Source organism: Carcharhinus amblyrhynchos, chromosome X (genome assembly GCF_965287045.1).
Source record: "Carcharhinus amblyrhynchos chromosome X, sCarAmb.v2.hapA, whole genome shotgun sequence".
Classification (NCBI taxonomy): domain Eukaryota; kingdom Metazoa; phylum Chordata; class Chondrichthyes; order Carcharhiniformes; family Carcharhinidae; genus Carcharhinus; species Carcharhinus amblyrhynchos.
This window is the reverse complement of record NC_137359.1, coordinates 17068043-17089042: the sequence shown is the minus strand read 5'-3', so window position 1 is coordinate 17089042 and position 21000 is coordinate 17068043. Positions and strand designations below refer to the sequence as shown.

At 42.2% G+C, this 21000-nt stretch overlaps 1 protein-coding gene across 4 annotated transcripts in view; it reads left to right on the top strand.

Moving 5' to 3' along the window:
- The window catches only part of LOC145361846 (signal transducer and activator of transcription 1-like), a 55316-nt gene that overhangs the window by 12244 nt on the left and 22072 nt on the right, over positions 1-21000 (top strand). For 3 of the 4 annotated variants that reach the window (XM_080217815.1, XM_080217816.1, XM_080217814.1), the window contains exons 4-15: positions 4622-4717; positions 10048-10134; positions 10602-10680; positions 11754-11836; positions 12888-13039; positions 13568-13726; positions 14283-14375; positions 15810-15872; positions 16690-16710; positions 19735-19828; positions 19958-20005; positions 20742-20825. In XM_080217815.1, coding sequence (XP_080073941.1) covers positions 4622-4717; positions 10048-10134; positions 10602-10680; positions 11754-11836; positions 12888-13039; positions 13568-13726; positions 14283-14375; positions 15810-15872; positions 16690-16710; positions 19735-19828; positions 19958-20005; positions 20742-20825 — 1059 coding nt within the window. The remainder of the gene's footprint in view (positions 1-4621; positions 4718-10047; positions 10135-10601; positions 10681-11753; positions 11837-12887; positions 13040-13567; positions 13727-14282; positions 14376-15809; positions 15873-16689; positions 16711-19734; positions 19829-19957; positions 20006-20741; positions 20826-21000) is intronic. The other variant, XM_080217817.1, reaches the window with a different exon arrangement.

Sequence of the window (21000 nt, the reverse complement as noted above, 5' to 3'; positions counted from 1 at the left end):
TTTCCCCTCTCGCAGAAGCCTGCTTTGTGCTTTCCTATACTTCTGCACTCTGAAACAAGATGCATGTTATTGATGGCATCCCCTGTTGTATCATGTGGTCTGGCAAATAGTTTCCTTGGACTTGTGAAGGTGAGTCCACATGTCTATAAGGACTCAATGAAAAGATCTGTGTTGTAATTTTTTTGTTTCTCATTGTACAACCACTTAGTGTCATGGAACCCCCCTGGTAGCTCAGTGTCCAATCTGAGGTTGCTCCATACAGAACAGCCAGGTTGCAGGTTTGATTTCTGGTCTCTTAGCTGATTTTTGGCAAATGTGAGTTTTATGGGTGCTACAACCTGCCTTGGTTTTGGGAGTGTTCTAATTGATCTCTCTGCTCCTGGGCTAAAAGATGACAGAATTCAACCAAGATTAATGCTTTTAAATACTATTTTCCTGATTTGAATTGAGTCAGGCTTAGCTGTGATTGAAAAGCCTATCAAATACTGCTCTGTGTTAGACTATTAAGAATGGTTACCAGAGGTACACGAAACCAAAGCTCAAGAGAGAAGGGTGAAAATGGGAGGAGGGAATTAAGTACGACCACGGTTGTAGGTCCTGAGGTGACCTGTTTGTCTTTGTTAGCAACTGGATGCTGAGAACTCTAGGAGACAATAGTAGATTTGTTTGATGCTTATGTTCTTGTGACTTACTGTCCAATTCTGCTCCCAGGCCCGTGGCGGTGGTACTCTGAGCAGCCAGCAGCAGAAGATGTACGAGTGTGGTTTCCGTTAACTTTCCCTTCCTATCAGCTGCCGAATGGAGTTCAAACTACCACAGTATTGTGCGTGAAGAGGGTCCCCCCGAGACTGGGTAGTGTGTGGTGGGTTAGATACATCTCTAGAGTTTGGGTTTAAACTGATGGGGTAAAAGCTTCCTCTGTCAACTGACTGTAAAGGTTCAAATGAAGTATTTGGGCTGTTTTAACCCAGTTCTAGTAGGTGCAGGTAGTGGGTTTGCAGCATTAAATTGTCTGAAGTGTTTCCAGATTCTGAGGCTACAGAATGGCCAGTGTGAGAAGTGATAAATGGGTGGCACAGTGGTTAGCATTGCTGTCTCTCAGCACTAGGGACCCAATTTTGATTCCAGCCTTGGATGATGCGTCTGCATGGGTTTCCTCTGGGTGCTCCATTTCCCTCCTACAGTCCAAAGGTGTGCGGGTTAGGTGAATTGGACATGGTAAATGCGTGGGGTTATGGGGATAGGGGTATGGGCCAGGGTAAGATGCTCTTTCAGAGAGACTGTGCAGACTTGTGGGTGAATGACCTCCTTCTGCACTGTAGGGATTCTATGGTTTTACGTTGTTGCATTAAAGAGCACTCTTTTGAAGTTGGGGGACTGCAGCACATTGGAGTAAAGGGAATTCTGATTAATATCTTCAAACTTTTGGAGTTGACAGTTGAAAGTGTTAATTTCTCTGTTCAATGAACAAGAAAAATGTGCACACAGCAACACAGTGAAATAAGCCACTTTTATTCTTGTAGCCATTCTTGTGACCTTTTAAAACTGGTGTTTTGGTGTCAAATTTTGCTTGTGTTGTCAGCTCTGACTCCATTAGAAAATGGATCCTGGTTACTGAAAATGATTTCACAAGAGGGCCCTTTTCACCCTGAGGCTGGGACTATTCTGTCAGTCCTACCGGATTGAAACTCGAGTCCCATAGGTGAAGGGGAGAGTGTTTGACATTCACAACATTAAGCCCCTTTTTGTTCGTTATCAACATGGTGCTTTAGGTGATTTGAAGAGGTCCCTGATGATAACACAATGAAAAGTGCATGAAACAAAATGTATTTTTTAAAAATGAAATTGTCTGATCTCTATGTCCTTGGCAAAACACATTTACGTGGGCGAATGGGGAATTTTCAGTCTTTCATTTGCTATTGAAATAGGAAATGCAATCCATCTTAAATAGGAACTGAATATTAAGTTTACATTTATGTATTAGCATCACAAGTCAGCTTACATTAACACTGCAGTGAAGTTACTGTGATTATCCCCTAGGTGCTGCACTCCGGCACCTGTTTGGGTACACTGAGGGAGAATTTAGCATGGCCGATGCACCTAACAATGTCTTTCGGACTGAGAGGAAGCCCATGCAGACACGGGGAGAATGTGCAGAGTCTGCACAGACAGTGACCCAAGCCAGGAATTGAACCCAGATCCCTGGCACTGTTATGCGAGAGTGCTAATCCACTGAGCCACCGTGCTGCTCTGTGTTCAAACATTTTGATTAAGAACAAGAGATAAGTTATGGGTTTTACCACTGTTTTTAAGTTAAGCAGTAGTCTTTTTCTGAACTTCTCATTCCCAACCCCACATAATCAAAACAAAACCAAGCCTGCCTTCACATGACTTCCCCTTCCCCCACATATGTACGCACAGACACGTGTATGTTTCAGCAGGGGTTACTGGAGTGTGTTCAGGTACACCATAAGCAAGTGTAAAAACCTGGGATCTTCCTGATCTGTCTAACAACCACATGATCGTACTCAACCCACAGATTCTGATCTGAAGGCCCCCTTGCCCTGGGCGAAGAAAGAGTGCTTTCATTCCATTTCAGCAGACTTGGAAGCAGAGTTTTTAATGTGCTTTAATCACATAATCTCATCTGAACTATTATATTGCACTTGTATGTAGTTTAGACTTTGTGATCAAATATTGAAATAACAGACTATTTTTAATATGATCTGGTGCCAAATCCCCTCTGGAGTCTGGTTTGTCAATTTTATAATTTGCTTTGGCTCACTGATAGTCCTCTTCAGAGTTACTGTGTTTGCAGGTTCTTTTGTTTCCAGTTTACCATTTTTTGGTTGACTGTTACTGGCTCACCTCTTCAACTGCAACATTACGTGCCTCGCATTATTAAATCTAAGTTCATTTCAAACTGGCTGATGGTAGTTCCAGTTTGGATGGCTTGCTGGTGTTTTCAGCTTTCATCACGGTGGTTATGAAAAGGACAGCTGCAAGTTAATGGAGAATGTATTTCTGGGTCACCAGACTAATTGAAGGAAGCGCAAAAAAAACTTCTTTCAGCATGAACGTTTCATTGCTGTTGGTGTAGTAATGAATGTATTTCACTGTACTGCTCTTTTAAAGAGAGTTAAGTTTGAGACCCCCATTAGGTGAATATAAAGAATCCTGCAGCACTTTATGAAGAACTGTGTTCTAGTCAGAATTCCTCTTTCAATCAAGGCCATCAAAAACATACTGGCTGCTCATTGCTGCTTGAATCTCGCTTTGCGCAATATGGCTGCGGCATTTGCCTACAAAAGTTGTTGCACTTCAAAAGAACTGATTTGTGTAAAGTGCTCTGAAAGCTCCTTTACACACCCTGAGCATCCAACTGCATTTTAAAAGCCCTAATACTGGTTTATCTGGTGGGACATTACAGAAGAATTTGCTAAATTGTAATATCTTAGAAATTTGTATGTTTATGAAAAAATAAACTTTGCTTCTCTGGTCCTACTGATCTGATTTCCTTTTGCAGTAATGTTTGGGAATTGTTCCTGTATTCTGTGAACAAATGATGAGCTAGACCTGATAACGTTGATCCTCGCTTAATGGGAGGCCAGTGTGTAGGAAATTGATTCATGCCTACAATGTTCTACTGATCTGTGGCACATCATGCAACATCCACTGCTGAATCTTAAATATAAGTTGCATCAAACTAACAGCGCAATCAAAGTTGCAATTGAAGTTTGTCTTGATGCTCTAGTTGTGGTCAAGGCTCTGGGAAGTTTATAGCCATGTACACTACGTTGTGCATATATATCTCCAATTGCTAACGCAAACAAATCTTGTCCTTGTTTTGGATTTAACTGAGACAACAGCGCTAAGAGCAGCTCTTTTTGAAGCTTCGAGCCTCTGCAATCCACACAGGGCAAGCCAGTGAGTAAGTGATTTGTGTGCAAGGGATGGACTGCCTGGGCTTTTGTTTAGGGGGAATGTGGAAGGTGGGGCAATATGGCATGCACTCATCTCTCTCCTGACTGTCCTGATAGGAAGGTACTACATTGTATTGATTTAATCCTATATTTAAGGTTCACTGCCAAATTCTCCCTTTTTTTTCCACAAACGTTGAAGCAAATCAGATACCAGAAGGCGAATTTTACTGAATCCAGTTTGGACCTTGGATTAAAGAATATTGATGTTTCAGTATCCTGGAGTTCCACATCCCTAAAGTAACTAAATATACAGCACAAAGCTACAAAAATTCTGTGTGGTCCAGATCTATCACAATAGGCAGAGATGGTTCCTATTTTAAATATGACTTAAAATCAATGTTGTGGCCCAGCTACAATTTTAAAAAATAATTATAGGGCAGTTTAACGATCTGTCCAGTTGAGTTGGAATATGCTGTCTGAAAAGTTAGTGGAACTATCTTCAAAAGGAAGTTAGACAAATACTTGAAAAGGAAAAAGCAAGAGTGGATATTAAACGGTAGCTTTTTAAGAGTTTGCATAGGTATGATAGACTAATAGCGGCCTCTGCTATACAATAAAAGGCGGAACCCACAATCAACACAGAACATCTTCCTGTATTGCAGGTAGTTGTGTTAATGCTTTGGCTTCTCTTTCATTAGGAATGTTTTGGAGAGGACCCTGTTCTATTGGCAAAGGTTGTCGCAACTCACCTGAAGCAGGAGAAGATGATACTAAACGCTGTAGAGGATCAGCAGGTATGAGGAATGCAAGTGAGGAATGAAAATCATGGGTTTATTTATTTGTTCACAGATCTGTTCTCGTGATGGTTCTTCAGAAACCCAGACTTGACAGACCCATTTGGAGCTTTCCATTCTACTGATCATTCACAATACAAACTGATCATCAGTGATATGGGGCTGATAATCTAGTCCTAGTGCAAAGACACCAGGGTTGTTGTTCCTTGGTGAACTGCTGTGTGTTTTTGGTGCCATAAGCTGGTGTGAAGTCAGCGCCTCTGCTCCTGGTTAACTGTGCCGGGTGTGCCTTGTAGCAAAGAGTTTCATCTGGTGCCAGCGGTTCTTCAAGGGCTGCTGCTTGCCCTGAAGTTGGCCCACTCTAGAAGAGGGAAAGGGGTAGCTGCAGCAAGCGCAAATGTTAGAACAACTCTGTTTTGTGAGGCAACTCTAGAGGTGATGCTGGAAGAGGTCCTGAGAAGACGGATGATCCAGTGCAGACTGAAAGAGTAAATGCTGTATCACCTGGGAGAAGGTGGAAAAAATGATTTGGTCTTGGGTAGGTTGCTAAGGTAAGTCCTGTTCACATGCTGCTTTGTTTTATAGTGTTGCTATTGCAAGGTGTCTAGGTGACACTGCATTTGCGTTTGGACTCCCATTTTACTGGAGAACTATGTAATGCTGCTGTTGTAGCTTATTTGCCCTGATATCAGAACAACACTGCTGCAAGCTGACAGCATGTGACATACTTGCATGCTGCAGGTTCTCAGATTTGCAGACATTTTGCCGCTATTAGCACATACTTCTGCCTGCTTATGATGGTCATGTAAGGAAGGTGGAGCTGGATCAGCAAGATTACAAATCCTTGCCTCCTGGTGAGGAGAAGGCCCTGGGGAATTCTGGATTTAGAAGCTGTTGACCAAATAGGGAATTCTGCTTTACAACATCAGCCCTGTTCTCAGCTAGTCTTGTTGATTCCTAAAACTAATTGTTGAGTACACCCCCATAAAGGGGTCATGATGCTGACTAGCACTTAAAATTGTAAACGAGTCTTGCATGGAAAGCTTGGTTTCCGAGTTGGTTCTTCCCAAAGTAGACTCCTGTACTTGTTTTTCTTATCAGTACCTGCTTTCCTTGTGTAGCTGATTAGTGTTTATTTGTTACAATCCCAAATCTGAACTGTAAAATTAATCTGTCAGTGATCTCCTGCACAAGTTTCAATTGGCTAAGGGGATTGGATTGGAGGGGAGAATTTCCCAGATTGACCTGGATCTCTCTGTCTTTTCCCTGTATCTGTCTCAATCTGTACCTTGGGTCAACTAATAAGACTTCCTCTTCTGCTATCTCTCCTGTCTCGTGCCCAAGGTAATCCTTGCTGGATAGGGTTTTTTAAAAAAAGTGCTGCATGCAGGCAGCACTATTTGGAGGCCATGGCATTATTACATCTAACCTTTAACCATTTTCACTTCCAGGTCAGGGAATACTTTGCTGTCAAAATCACTGCTGACTTTGCGTGTTTATGTTCATGGATTCTTCAAAGCCGAATGTGTGAATTGCTGAAACATGCTGCGTTGTAGTGGTCTTGTGCAGGTCATAAACATTGTCCCATTGAAAGCAAACAGAATGACAAAACTCTTCCAGAGTTCTGAAGTCCTTTTATAGACTGAAGAAGGGCATTCAGCCTCTCGAATCCGTGGAACAATCCAGTCAGGCCCACTTGATTCCAGTAGTCTTGCAGGTTTTCTTTTTGTATCCATTTGATTTCCTTTTGAAATCATTGTTTCTACTTTCTCCAATCTCGTGGACAGCAAGTTCCAGGCCATTGCCACTCGTTGCGTTTTAGAAACAAAAATTCTTCCCCTGTGCCCCCTGCATCTCTTGTTCAAAACTTTTAAATCCTTCTCCTGTCAACCAATGAGAACAGCTTTCCTTTGTCCACCTGACCCAAACCTGTCATTATCTTGTCTGTCACCACCTCCTCTCCTAAAGAGAGCAACCCCCACCTTCTCCGACCCTAACCTTGGAGCTAAAATTCCCCACCCATCTGATAAATGTTCTCTGCACTCTATCAAGGACTCATGCGTTACAAGCCTTTCCCCACAGTAATACTGCTTTAGGAGCAAAGTGCTTTCACTTCCTGACTATGCATCTGGTCATTGCTTATTCCTGGGCAAACATCTGGACCTATCAATACAACAGCAGTTCTTCACTGCCATCTTGGTCTGCCAGGATCTCCAATTCAATCTCATGCCTGATTATATTAGCATAACCTTTAGTGTGTAGCGCAGGTATGTTCCTTCGTGCGCAAGTATACACTGTAGCATTACATCTGTGATGTTTTAGACTTTTTTTTTATATATATAAGGTGCCACTGACTGGCCTGAATCTCAACATTGCCAGATTTGTCCAGCAACCATTTTTGATGCTACACTACTGCAATCCATTGGCCTCACTGACCTACAGAAATTCCTAGAAATGGGTGCCATGCATTTTAAACTTTGTCTCTTTGCTAGGGAGAATTTTGAACCTTCTGCATTGATGGTTTTGCAAAGATGTTTATAGCTTCCTGATGTATTTTTTTGCATCATTCTTCCTCTTGCTGTGTTTGTTTTCTCAAGTGGCAGTAACTGGCACCCAGCGAGGTTGGGCAGGCGGGACTGTGTTCACTCCCAGACTTTGCTGTTAAGCTCTGCATAAGGAGTGCTGCTTCATGATGGAATATCACATGCTGGTACAGACACACCACTGGTGTGATGTGCACACCTATTTTCCCAGGACATTTATATTCAAAAGAGCATTGCAATCCAACCTGGAAGTATCAGAGGAGACTTTCTTTGCCTGTCTTGTGAAGTGAAGATTGCAATCATAGTTGTGCATCTAACCCATAGTGAACTGCAAATCACGTCTGGGACAGGGACTGCTTCCCATAGCAGTGATGGTTACTGCAGCATGGAACCTTCATGCTCTTTGATACTTGCAAGCCACAATGAGGAAACCTCTTGTCAGGTGAAACAACCTGCAGTGGAGTTGTATATAAAGGAAGTAGCTACTGCAAGTTTGGAAAAGCAACACTTTGGGAAAGGAAACACAAGTTGGACAGGGTACACAGCTTTCACTGACTGAGGTTCCTTGCAGTGTAGAGTCTTGCATGGTATCTGGATCAGACTGCTTCATGTCAACCCCATGACCTTCATTAAAGAGTTGCACAAAATTAAATTTAAATAATATCTAGGGGACGTCCTTTCCTTGAGAGGCATTCACGATGGCATTTCTATTTGAAGAAATGCCTAGTTTATGGTTCTTGAGGATAAAGAGCACTCCTCTGCGTCCATGGTTGCTGACTCCCATTCTTGAGAAAGGGGCAGAACTCAGCTTGAATGCCTTAGTCCCTGTTTCATTGTACTTGGCTGCCATCTCCCACTTCCAGGCAAGGGTGCTGTGTAGTTAAGTGACAAGCACCCTTGGCTTCACTTCACCTCTGATTCATTGCTTCCTCATTTACTGTCAGATACAAGTTTTCAGGATGACCGCATTGACCTGATCAACAACCATCCACTATGCAGTTGTCGCCTGTGCTTTGGCCAGAGCAGAGTTCATAAATTTTAATCAAGCTTGATGATGTACGTCTGTTTTTCTGCTGATTGTAGATCAGGAAGGAAGAAAAACAATAATCTGTTGCTGAACCATAGAACCGTACAGCACAGTACAGGCCCTTTGGCCCACGATGTTGTGCTGAGCTTTGTCTGAAACCAAGATCAAGTTATCCCACTCCCTATCATTCTGGTGTGCTCAATGTGCCTATTGAATAACTGCTTGAAAGTTCCTAAAGTGTCCAACTCCACTATCACAGCAGGCAGTGCACTCCTCGCCCCAATCACTGAGTAAAGAATCTACCTCAGACATCCCTCTTTATCTCCCACCATGAACCTTAAAGTTATGTCCCCTAGTAACAGCTACATCCACCCAAGAAAATAGTCTCTGCACGTCCACTCTATCTATCCCCCTCATCTTTTTGTGGATGCTGTCTTTTTGTTCCAGTATGGAAATATTGGAACAATATAGATGACCAGTCAGAGAGCTGCCTCTTCATTTCTCTGTCCTTCCTCCTTTCTCACTGCATCTCCTGCAAATTACCTGTTTCTGTGCAGCTAATCCACAGAACAGATGAGAAACTGTTCAATCTACATTGCTTAAAATCCAAAATCACTCCAACCTCTGAGACAGAGCTTCAGTATGCACTTGCTCAGAAACTGAGCTCCAGATCGTTGTCAATCAGTCCTCCGAAGTGCAAAGGAAGTTGGATCTTTCTCTAAGGTCTTAAACTCCCACAGCATCCCAACCTGGAGTGGTTGCTTTCTGCAGCTTCAAATTGAAGTGTCAGAGGATGCATTGTTGCCCAAGTCTCGCGGCACCAGGTTCTCTTATCTTCCAACTGAAAACACAATTTTCTCCTTTTACAGTAAACTTCTGCATTGCTGGATTTTGTCTCCTGTCAAACTACCCGAGTAAGTTTCCAGTGTTAGTTGATTCAGTTGGGGGAAAGCAACTGACTGCCAATCTCAAAATATAGTATGATCTGCACAACTGCCATTTGCAACACTCAATTTTTCCAGAATCTCAAAATCTTGATGCCATAGGCGCTGCCTCTAGGTTTTGATATATAGCAATGCATATCACTATCTGTTTCATGGTGATGTTCTATCAAGGGACGCATGTTATCCTAGGGTGGATGAAGCGAATTAGAAGACTGCAAGCTCAAAATGATCGCCCAAGTTTCCTTCTCAATACCTGTTTTAAGTGACGTGTGTTTTAGTGGTCGTAACCTAGCTTAAATAAAAACAGATAAAGCTGGAAAATTTCAGCAGGTCTGACAGCCTCTGGGGAGAGAATAGAGCCAATGTTTTGAGTCTGGATGACTCTTCGTCAGAGCTCTGTTCAGTGTCCACAGATGCTGTCAGAGAGATTTTCCAGCATTTTCTGTTTTTGTTTGTGATTCCAGCATCCACAATATTTTGCTTTTATAACCTAGCTTCAAGTGGATATGAATTTATATTGTAAAATAACCTGTGATATTTTACTTGAGGGAGAAAATGTAAGATGGGTGAGGGACAAAAGAATTGATGGGGGAATTCTGTCCAGTGAAGTGTTGGGAAGAAAAGTAACTCTTCCCGAATAAATGCATTAAATGTTTGTTGAAAGGGCTTTCCCTGCAGCACAGTGCCTTGGTGCTGCAGTGTCATGGACTACTTTACCTTCTCTTGAAGATTGGTTCACTTGCTGGGACTGTTTGTAACATAGCACTCAGATCAGAATGTTCCTCATTATTGAGACAGCTACTTTCTTCTTTCCAGACTGTCGTGGATACAACTCAGCCTGTGGACTTTGAAAGGCAGCAGGACATTGAACAGAAAATTACTGTCTTGAGAAACGGTGTACAAGTGAGTGCTGCAGTAGTCGCGTGCTGCTTTTGCACAATCTTTCACACGCTTGCCTTGAACTGTCAGTAACTTTCCCTCCAAGTTTTATATAAGCTGGAGGAGGATTTACCTTGTGACTTTAGCAGCACAGTTTTTACTTTTTCTACAACTTAAGCAGTTTTCATTTGCCATCTTACCCCTTTAGAAAAATGGACTAGGCAGAAAGAAGTAGAATCGGTCTGATAAAGAATGGATGGAAATTCGGTCGTGCTTCCAGTGTATTTTCATTTGCATTGAATACAAAATAAAGCCACGCCTAATATTTGCATAATTTATTGCTATCACATTGGCACTTGGTCAGATGTGTGAACTAAAAGCAAACAAATCCAGTCACCCCAAGGAGACAGTTTTCTGTGAACCAGTTAGCAGTCTGAAGATTACTGTAGAGAAACTGACTCCGACCTTTGCTAATTGTATTTGAAATACAGGCTTGTGAGCAGGAGTTGAAATTTCTCGAGGAGCAACAGGATGAATTTGATTTCAAATACAAGACATTCAAGTTTCAAGGTGAGCGGTTTTTTTTTGTAGCTTCGGGTCTCCAGTTCAGTTTTGTCTCCACAAATCCTACAGCAGGCAGGTGGGGGAGGGCATTGTTGTGTGAATGGAAGCCTGCAATAAAATGACTGCAGCTGGGCAGGTTGCATTGTGCTCTTCAATAATATTTGGCAGCATTATTGGCTTCAACGCTATCAATTTTAATGTGATTGTTTCTGGTCCTCACTCTTCTGAAGGGGTTGACTTTGATCCTGGATGGAGTTGCACAGTAGCATAGTACTTTTACCAGGTGGCTATTCCCCTTGTATCAACTTTGACAGAACGTGTTAGCAGACTAGGGGTTATCTTAATTGAACTGTAAATTGTATGCACGTTGTAATAAGTCCTCTGAGGCGCAAGTCCCTTCCCAGAATACCTTTATTTTCAAAATCCCACAGTGCTATACAGAGTGCTCTTGGAATGCAGTCTCTATCGAGAGTGCAGAGGAACTGGTACTGCTGTTTAAATACAGAGCATGGGGCTCCCTGCTTGGCCCATCAATTTAGCCCTTAATTATGGAATTCATATTCAAGCAAGCCAATCTCAGTTGCCTGATTTTAAAGTCATTACACACATGTATACACGTTCACTTGTTCTTGCTTACTAGAGTCACGAGAGTCCAGGGGAGTTGAGGCCAATTGTAGAACTCCCATTTTTGTGTGACACTGAGTGATATCTTATTCATAATGGTTAAAGTAACAGTAGCACTGGTTTTCATGCACAGCTGGCATTCATATACCCTCAACACACAGGTGCCCTAGGAAGGAGTGGTGGACACAGTAAGAACTCGAGGTGCTTCAAAAAAAGGGTGGGTGACAAACCAAAGGAATATTGCCATTCAAAATATTTAGAACTTGATGATATTGTTACCTTTCATACCACCAAACAAGTGAGGTAGAAATGGTTTTCCTTTCCTGAAACAGGACCTCCCCCAGTTGGCATCTGGTGTTGTTGGAGAGCCCCACCTGTAAGGATTTTGTCGCGCCATGCAGGAAATTCTGTCTTAAATGTTATAAATTAATCTGGCCAATTCCATTGTCTTTTAGAATCGACTAGTTCCCATAAGCAAGTAGAGGAAGAAATGAAAGTGCTGCAGAATATGCTAAATGTCCTGGACAGCAATAGGAAAGTAAGTCAGTCTCTCTCTTGTGTTGCTGTCTGGTATGCAAAGTGTGCTCCTGAATCACGTAACCTAGGACACTGAAGGTAATTATTGCATCCCTGCTGCCCCACTGAGGTCAATTGATGTGGCAGAGATTGGAGTTTGATCCCAGGATTTTCCTGGTCTTGCCTAGTTACACTTTTGGGAATCTCCTCCAGTTTTAAATTTATTATTTATAATTCTGAATTACTACCATGTTCCTGGTACATAGAGGCTTCATGTTTCCTTGGGTCTAAAACTGCATTGCATGTTTAATTATGGGACAATTTTTTGTTTCTGTGTGAAACTGAAATCATTCAAATCTTTGTATTGAGATATAAATTGCTGGACATTGTGATCTGAAGTATAGAAATGTGCCATTTTTTTATCCTGCATTGGTTACTGTCTTTTGATTTTGTATTCCTCACGATCAGGCTCTACGTAACTACTTGTATGCGTTTCCCTCTGTCATCACAGTTACGATGATGAAACAAAATTGCATTTGTTATTCCTTAGAATTGATTTTAAGAAAAGTCCTAATGGCAAGGCATAAACTTCAGTTCCTCATTTAATTTAAATGAATGCTAATCAAGCCATGAATTGGTTATATTTTGTTTTCCTGTGTCTTGAGTTTTCTTTGGCCAGGTTTTGTCTTGAATGGGAAGGTGCATAAAATCAGCTCTTGTTGATTATTTTCTCTCTTCCCTTGGATACAGTATCTGGCCCAGTAATGTGACATGACTCCCCTCTATGCAAAGAGCATCCCCGAATTGTACCAGTGTTGGTATTTGTCCATTTCCTAATCTAACCAACAGCTTACTTGAGTAAGTTATGGTCAAGTTTGTGCTGTGGGCCTGTGCCCATTAGGGGCTAAATTGAGAGTTTCTGAACTCATCTGAAATAGGATCCATACAGCCAGCAGGGAGAGATTATGCTGAGCTTAGTGGCCTGAATTTGAACCCTGGTTCCAGCGATAAAAGATCAATGTCTAATCCATCCTGTTTGTTGTATTCTGAGAATTTTTTTGTGTCTTTGGCAGAAAGTCATTGACAAATTCAGCGAGCTTCTAAAGGAAGCTGGCAAACTGATGGACACGCTGGTGAAAGAGGAGCTGGCCGAGTGGAAGCGGCGGCAACAGAAGGCCTGCATTGGTGCACCTATGGACGTTTCCTTGGATCAGCTGGAAAGCTGGTACGCAGAGTGGTAGCTTGGGCTGATTTGAGGGAGGGAGGCCTTATTCACACTGATTCGAACTTTGTCCAAATGATTTCCTGCATGGGCCATTGGATAGCGGTCAGGAGTAGGAACCATGGCTGATTTTATATTTTTCTTGGCCCAGGGAGCTATGCTCAACTGGACTAGAGGTGTCAGGTTGGAGGCAACTGTAAAGAGGAACAAGGAGCTTCAGAAATTGTTCTGGTAGCTACAGTGAGAATACTGTAGATACACAACAATACAATTCCCACCATGTCTAGCTTCACAAACATGCCATTTCACACAGGCTAATATAATGTTTGATCTTGCCGAGCTCCTTCAGCCAGCCGAATGTATCACAATGTGTTGCTGTCTTTGAGCCCTTTACCCAAGATGGGGGAAGGGAGGAGTTCTGACCCACAGTACCATCATGGGTAGGGCAAGGAGGCAGTTCCCATATCTTCCACACTCTGGTACTGGTGATCTCCACTGTCCCATAACTCCTGTTTAATTTTTATCTTGTAGGTTTACTGCAACTGCACTGTGTCTTTTCCAAGTGAAAAGATTGCTGAAGAAACTGGAAGAGCTGGGAATTAAACTGACATATGATAAGGATCCATTCAAAACACAGAGACCTGATTTGGAGAAACAAGCTGTAGCTCTGCTAACCTGGCTCATTCGAAGGTGCTGGACAGGGAGACTGACTTTATTTTACATCACTTGGGACATTCTGAGTACCTATATACTTTGCCTGAAAGCTTATTCTGTAGTAGCTGTTGTACCATAGCATAAGCTGTTGCACAAGTGTTGTTTACTTTTTGGTAAAATTTTATCCTGTATTAACAGTTTTAACCAAAGATGTGATTGCATCCTTCAATCAATATGAATTCTTGTTTCTTTTAATCTAATTAAATGACACAAAATATTTCCCCAAAACCAGCAGAACTAGATTGAGGATGGGGAGGAGTATAAATGCCAGCATGGGCTGAATGGCCTCTTTTTTTTGTGTGTGCTGCATATTCTATATATTGATGTTTCATCTTTTCCCATGTCATTTACATCAGAAATGGGGAATGTTTTTCACTTGTAGGTAAAATTCTGGGAGACGGCTGGGTTGGGCCTATGAATGTATAAATATCCAGTATCTGAACTGATGGGAGTGTAAAGTCTTTAATGCTGTTTAATGACTAGAACTTTCGTGATTACTTTAATTGAAATACTTTAACTTTTTTATATATAGTGCATTTGTAGTGGAGAACCAACCTTGTATGCCTGTTCAGAGTAAAATGCCTCTGGTGCTAAGGACAAGCTCTCAGTTCTCAGTTAAGGCACGGTGAGTACAGATGTCATCTCCCTCTTCAGTGAAATAGCACAGTGATGTTTAAAATACTGGACTGTTCATGCTTGGGTATTGTATGTGGAACAAGAAATACTGAGGGGAAATTTGATGTGGCAGTAATTGAATGGGGCACTTCCTGTATTAAGACAGTCTCTTCTGAGTCAGAAAGTTGTTCAAGTCCCACTCCGTAGACTTCAGCACACAATCCAGGCTAGCACTCCCAGGGAGTGCGGCACCGTTTGAGGTGCCATCCTTTGGCTGAGATGTTTAAACCGAGGGAGAGAGAGACTCCTGCTGTGCACAGCCTGTGACCAGCCGGATGGGATTTGTGCCTTATATTAAATATATATTTAAAGATTGTTTTGAGCTGACAATGATCAGTGCAAAGTCTGGGTGATTTTCTGAAAAGAGGTGTTATTATTGCTGACTGGTCTTTGGTCTTTGGACCTGAGCATTTACAGCTTCTGGTAAATTGCTGACCTTTTTTAAAGTCAAGACAGGGTGTTAACAGTTTGTACACTGCTGCCACTTAACGATAACTTTTGGGCAGTGTTCCATTTTGGGGTCAATTGTGCACTAATGAAGGAAAGCAGAATTGATAATGGTGTTTTTTTTTAAAGAAATTCTTTTACAGAAAATCTGTTTCTAAATGTTGCTGGTGAATTATGTTTTAAAGGGTGGACTGCAGTCTAGCTATTCAGATGATAACGTGGTTTATGTGGGCTCTTGGCAGTGCAGTGGGTTTGCACATCTGTTTTATAATGATGCATGCAGATAATACTCTCTCTCTCTCCTGTCACAGTGCAAAGAAAGCAAGTAGTGGGGTGGGGAAAGTGGGGAGGAGAGGTGCCATCAAATGTTCCCCCAATATCCCCCCTCCCCCCAACCTCCAGTGGATCTTCCGCTGACCCTTAAAAAGTAAATATACAGCATTGGAAGCAGATATTTTTAAGACTTCAAATGCATTATAGTATTTGAAATACATGGGGTGGAATTTTTCGATTTTCTTATGTTGTCTCCAGTGGGAAAAGTGGAGGGCAGGCTGCCAGCTAATCTGCTGGGTTTTCCCTATGTATTTTTCAGCACTTTGAGAAAGAAAATGGAAGAGTTGGCTCCCACAATTTTGCCAGCAACCTCCACTCCTGACAGGGACACCTTCTTTGAAGGAACACCTTGCCACCCCTGCTGATGCAATGTAAGCTGATGGAGTTCGTGACCGGAATCCCATTGCATCACTGGCAGGGTGTGAGGGCAATTGCAACAGAAAATTCAACCAATGTAAAAGCCATTTGTTGACTCTTGTTGGAATCTTCATCCCCACCGGCCTTCCTGCCCACCAAAAATGGGGGTGGAAAATCTCTCATGTGCACGCACACATGATCTTGCGTGAGACAGTTTTTAAAATTCTATTGTTTTGTCCCTTTGCAGACTTCTGGTGAAACTTCAAGAGGTGGGAACTCGTCTAATGAAAGTGAAGGTTTGCATTGATAAGTAAGTGATCAACAATGTTTGTATAATGTATCCAGATCTGCTATTGGGTCATCCCTACCTGCTACTTCACTTTGGATAAGAGAACTGAGCTATCCAGGCAGTTGGTTCTGTGCTCGCACAATGCTTTTTCTTTGCAAAAGCAGTCCCATCAGTTCCTTCCTCTCTTATGCCTTGAAGATGAATTGCTGAACTGACCCCAATCACTGGAGGCTTGGCAGAATGTTTAGGTGTGGATAAAGGCTAACTGGTTTGTGTTTTCAGTTTGAAAGACGGGCTGGTTAGGGTGCATTGCCCATGCTAAATTCTCCTTCAGTGTAACCCAACCAAGCGCTGGAGGATTTTCACAGTAACTTCATTACTGTGTTAATGTAAGCCTTACTTGTGACCTTGATAAATAAACTTTAACTTTATATCTCCTAGAAAACAGGAGTCTCCGACTAGGAGGCTAGGCTAAATCATGAACAAACTGCATGTTGCCATGTCCTCAATTCATAAAAGCTGTAAGATTCTGTTGAGTCTGTTGTCTCAGACAGTTACCAGAAGTGTTGGTTACCTGACAATAGCAGTAACTGTGTCTGTGAGTGTCATTGTCAGCACTATGTCTCTGAGATGGCTTTAAAATATTTGCCAAGAAGAAAATTATTTTAAAAGGGGAGGTTGATATTGTGAAATACACATCTTTGAGGGATTGTGTTGGTTGGATCCAGCTGCACACTATGTAGACCAAATTATTGCCTTTAACAACCTTTTATGTTGACAAGCTCAGTTTAGAAAAAAAAATCATTTTGTCAATTCTGATTTCTGTTTTTAATTTCAGGAATTCACCGAATGGGAAAGGGTAAGAACATTTTCTTCAAAAGAGAAAATATAGTTTAGTAACTAATCTAAGAAATAGTTCTATATCTGAGTACTTGAAGATTACAGGCAGGAAATTGCCAGCTGGTGGGGTGGGATTGGAGGGCAGGAACATGGTCCAAACAGATTAAACATTGGGCCTATTTTTCCAGAGCCAAGATGGAGATCCAAAGGGTCTCCAAAGGATTCTAAGATACAAAAGCAAAAAACTAAAGAATATTTGCTTCACGTTTTGGGGATTGTTCTGTGGCATAGACCTTCACCTGCTGCAGCTAAATACTCATCTGATTGAGTCGATTAACTTTTAGTATACCTCCTTTTCATATCAATGCATGGTCCTTTAAAGAATGTTTGCACAGCCATACATACGTGGTAAAGAGGCCAAGCATAGCACCTTCTAGATTGCTGCATAGTCGCACATGCACATCACTTTGGGGGGAACGTTGAAATCTGCAAGAAAAGTTAGTACAGGGTATGAAAGTCCTGAACTGCTGCCGCAACAGGTCCACAGCAGATGCCATCTTCCTGGCCCTGCACTCAGCCCTGGAGCAGCTAGATAACAAAGACACTGCCGTCAAACTCTATTCATAGACTATGGTTCTGCTTCCGCCTTCAACACCATTATTTCTATGAGACTCATCTCCAAACTTTGTGGCCTGGGGCTTGGCTCCTCCCTCTATAACTGGATCCTGAACTTCCTAACCCACAGAACACAATCAGTAAGGATAGGCAACAACACCACCTCCACGATCATCCTCAACACCGGTGCCCCACAAGGCTGTGTTCTCAGCCCCCTACTATACTCCTTATACACCATGACTGTGCGGCCAAATTCCCCTCCAACTTGATTCTCAAGTTTGCTGATGACACCACCGTAGTGGGTTGGATCTCAAACAATCATGAGATCTTTGATTTGATTTATTATTGTCACATGTATTAACATGCAATGAAAAGTATTGTTTCTTGCATGATATACAGACAAAGTATACCATTCACAGAGAAAGAAAGGCGAGAGTACAGAATGTGGTGTTACAATCATAGGGTGTAGAGAAAGATCAGCTTAGCGGAGTACAGGAAAGAGAATCTGGTGAACTGGTGCAGCGACAATAATCTCTCCTTCAATGTTAGCAAAATGAAGGAGATTGTCATCGACTTCAGGAAGCGTCAAGGAGAACGTGCCCCTATCTACATCATTGGGGATGAAGTAGAAAGGGTCGCGAGCTTCAAGTTTTTAGGTGTCCAGATTACCAGCACCCTGTTTCTCTTTCTCTCTCTCCCCTCTCTCTCTCTCTCTCCCCTCTCTCTCTCCCCTCTCTCTCTCTCTCTCTCTCTCTCCCCTCTCTCTCTCTCTCTCTCCCCTCTCTCTCTCTCTCTCTCCCCTCTCTCTCTCTCTCTCTCCCCTCCCCCCCCACCCCCCCGTGCTGATGCTATAGTTAAGAAATCCCACCAACCCCTCTACTTTCTCGGAAGACTATAGAAATGTGGCATGTCAGCTGTGACTCTCCAACTTTTACAGATGCACCAAAGAAAGCATTCTTTCCGGATGTATCACAAGCTTGGTATTGCTCCTGCTCTCCCCAAGATCGCAAAGAACTACCAAGGGTCGTGAACGAAGCCCAGTCCATCACTCGAACCAGCCTCCCATCCATTGACTCCAACTACACTTCACTTCCCAGTGCCTCAGAAAAGCATAATTAATGACCCCCCCTCCCCGGGACATTCTCTGTTCCACCTTCTTCCCATGGGACAAAGATACAAAAGTCTGAAGTCGCATACCAACCGACCCAAGAATAGCTTCTTCCCTGCTGCCATCAGACTTTTGAATGGACCTACCTTGCACTAAGTTGATCTTTCTCTGCACCCTAGTTATGACCATAACACTATATTCTGCACCCTCTTTCCTTTATGAATGGTATGCTTTATCTATATAGTGTGCAAGAAACAATACTTTTCACTGTATCCCAATACATTTGATAATAAATCAAATATTAAGCTGATCTTTCTCTACACCCTAGCTGTGACTGTAACACTACATTCTGCACTCTCTCGTTTCCTTCTCTATGAACGGTATGCTTTGTATAGCACACAAACAATACTTTTCACTGTATCCCAATACATGCGACAATAAATCGAATAAAACAAGTTTCAAAGGCTAGATCTTAAACACAATTAATCCTAATCATGATCATATTATCGCTATAATATTGCTGAAGTCTACTCTTTTCTCTCCAACTGTCCACATTGTTGCAGTCTTCATTCACAACTTCCAGACTTTATCTCGTGCTCTGTGCACTGGCCTTCCGGGCCACAAGAAATAAGTACAGGGGTAGGCCATTCAGCCCCTCGAGCCTGCTCTGCCATTCAATAGGACCATGGCTGATCTGACATTCCTCAATCCACTTTCCAGCCCTATTTATCCCAGCCTTAAATATACACAAGAATTCTGCCCCCGTAGCGCTCTGTGGCAAGGAATTCCAAAGACGCTCAATCCTCAGAAGAAGTTCCTCTGCATCTCAGTCTTAAATTGGTTGCCCCTTTACTCTGCGACTGTCTCCTCTGGTCCTAGACTCTCCCATGATGGGAAACAACATCCTCTCAGCATTTACCCTGTCAAGCTCCTTAAGAATCTGATATTCAACTTCTTGCACTTACACACACGCACACACACAAAAACTCTAGCGCCCACATGTCATCAGTAATGTCAGCTTCAACTGTCCTGGGTCTGGTAACCCTGTTTTTAATCCTTCTGCGATTTCCAAATCTCCCATCTTTTCAGCAATGATTTCAGTCACCTTTTCAACTTCTGTGTCTCTATTGTCTTCATTTGAGTGACATCAAAGTGGTCACAAGTGCAAGTTGTTTGAAAACACGGGTGGTAAAAGCAACAAGCTTGAATAGATTATAAATGAACAAGATGTTGCCTGGGGAGAGCAGCTTTACATTGTTAATGTACACATTTTGCTAATTATTACCAACGTAATTATTAATTCCCAATACTTCAAACCAGGTATCGCAAATTCAATATACTGGGCACAACCACGAAGGCCATGAACACAATGGAATCCAGATCCGGGAGCTTGTGCGCTGATTTCAGACACTTGGTAAGCGTGGCTCTATCCTGTACTTGGTACTGCTGTGCTTGCTTATGTTGTGCAATTTGTGTGGTGAGTTTCTGATTTATTGATGATTCCACACTATTTCAACACAAAATGCTACTTTTCTGATTGCAGCAACTGAAGGAGCAGAAGTCTGGAATCGGAGGCAAAGGAAGCAATGAGGTAAGACACTTCTCATGAAAAGATTGAAAATGATTTGTATTCTTGAGAGCCTGAAATTAGCTTCTAAGTTAATTCAAGATGAATGGCATCCCAAGCTGTTTCACAGAGGCTCAGCAAGTTTCCTGTCATAGAATCATAATGTTGCTTTTAAAATGTGGAAAGATTAGATATTGAATAGGCTATTGATGTTAGTGGGGGTGGGGGGGACAACTGGCTATAGATGCTGTTAATCTGAAGCAAAAGTATAAAATCTCAAGACTTTTGGCACGTCAGGCAGCATTTGAAGGGGAGGACGTCAGTGAGTTGACGATTTGGTTGTTGTAATATCTTTCAGTTCTGGGGACAGGTCTAACACTGGAAATACTGACTATGTTCTGACACGTTCCCTGACTATTGTGCATCATTTGACTTTTCTGGTTTTCGTTATAAGGCCAGGAAAGTTGTGCAGGTTTCATTGTTTTCTAGCACAACTGGTTTAGCATTCCTAGTTTCTGCCTAAGGGCGGACAAGGTGGAACTATTTTGTAAACTGGCAAGTAGTTACAACCATTAGTTTTCTGGAACCACAATGGAGTTATTTTTGTTTCATATCAGTAAAGCTTTGAAAGCTTGTTGAAACTTGTTTTATAGATTTACAGAAGCACTGAATCTTTCATGCAAGCTTCATGCTAAATTGTATCACCATGAATACAAGGTCTGTGCCTACGTTAATATTGTCCTCTTTTTCTCCAACCTAGACTTCTCTCATTGTCACAGAGGAGCTCCATATTATTAGTTTTGAGACTGAGCTGGTTTACCAAGAGCTCAACCTTGTTATTGAGGTAGGTTTAACATTTAAGTGACAGTGTCATAACCTTGAGCCAAAAATTTTGGGGGAGGAAAGGGTCACACCAGTTGGGTTAAGCAGGCATTTGGATGCATGGATTTCATTGTAGTTGTACTCGTTCTTCAGCTAGTCCTGAAAATACTGCATGCGTGTTTTAATTTGCTGAGCTA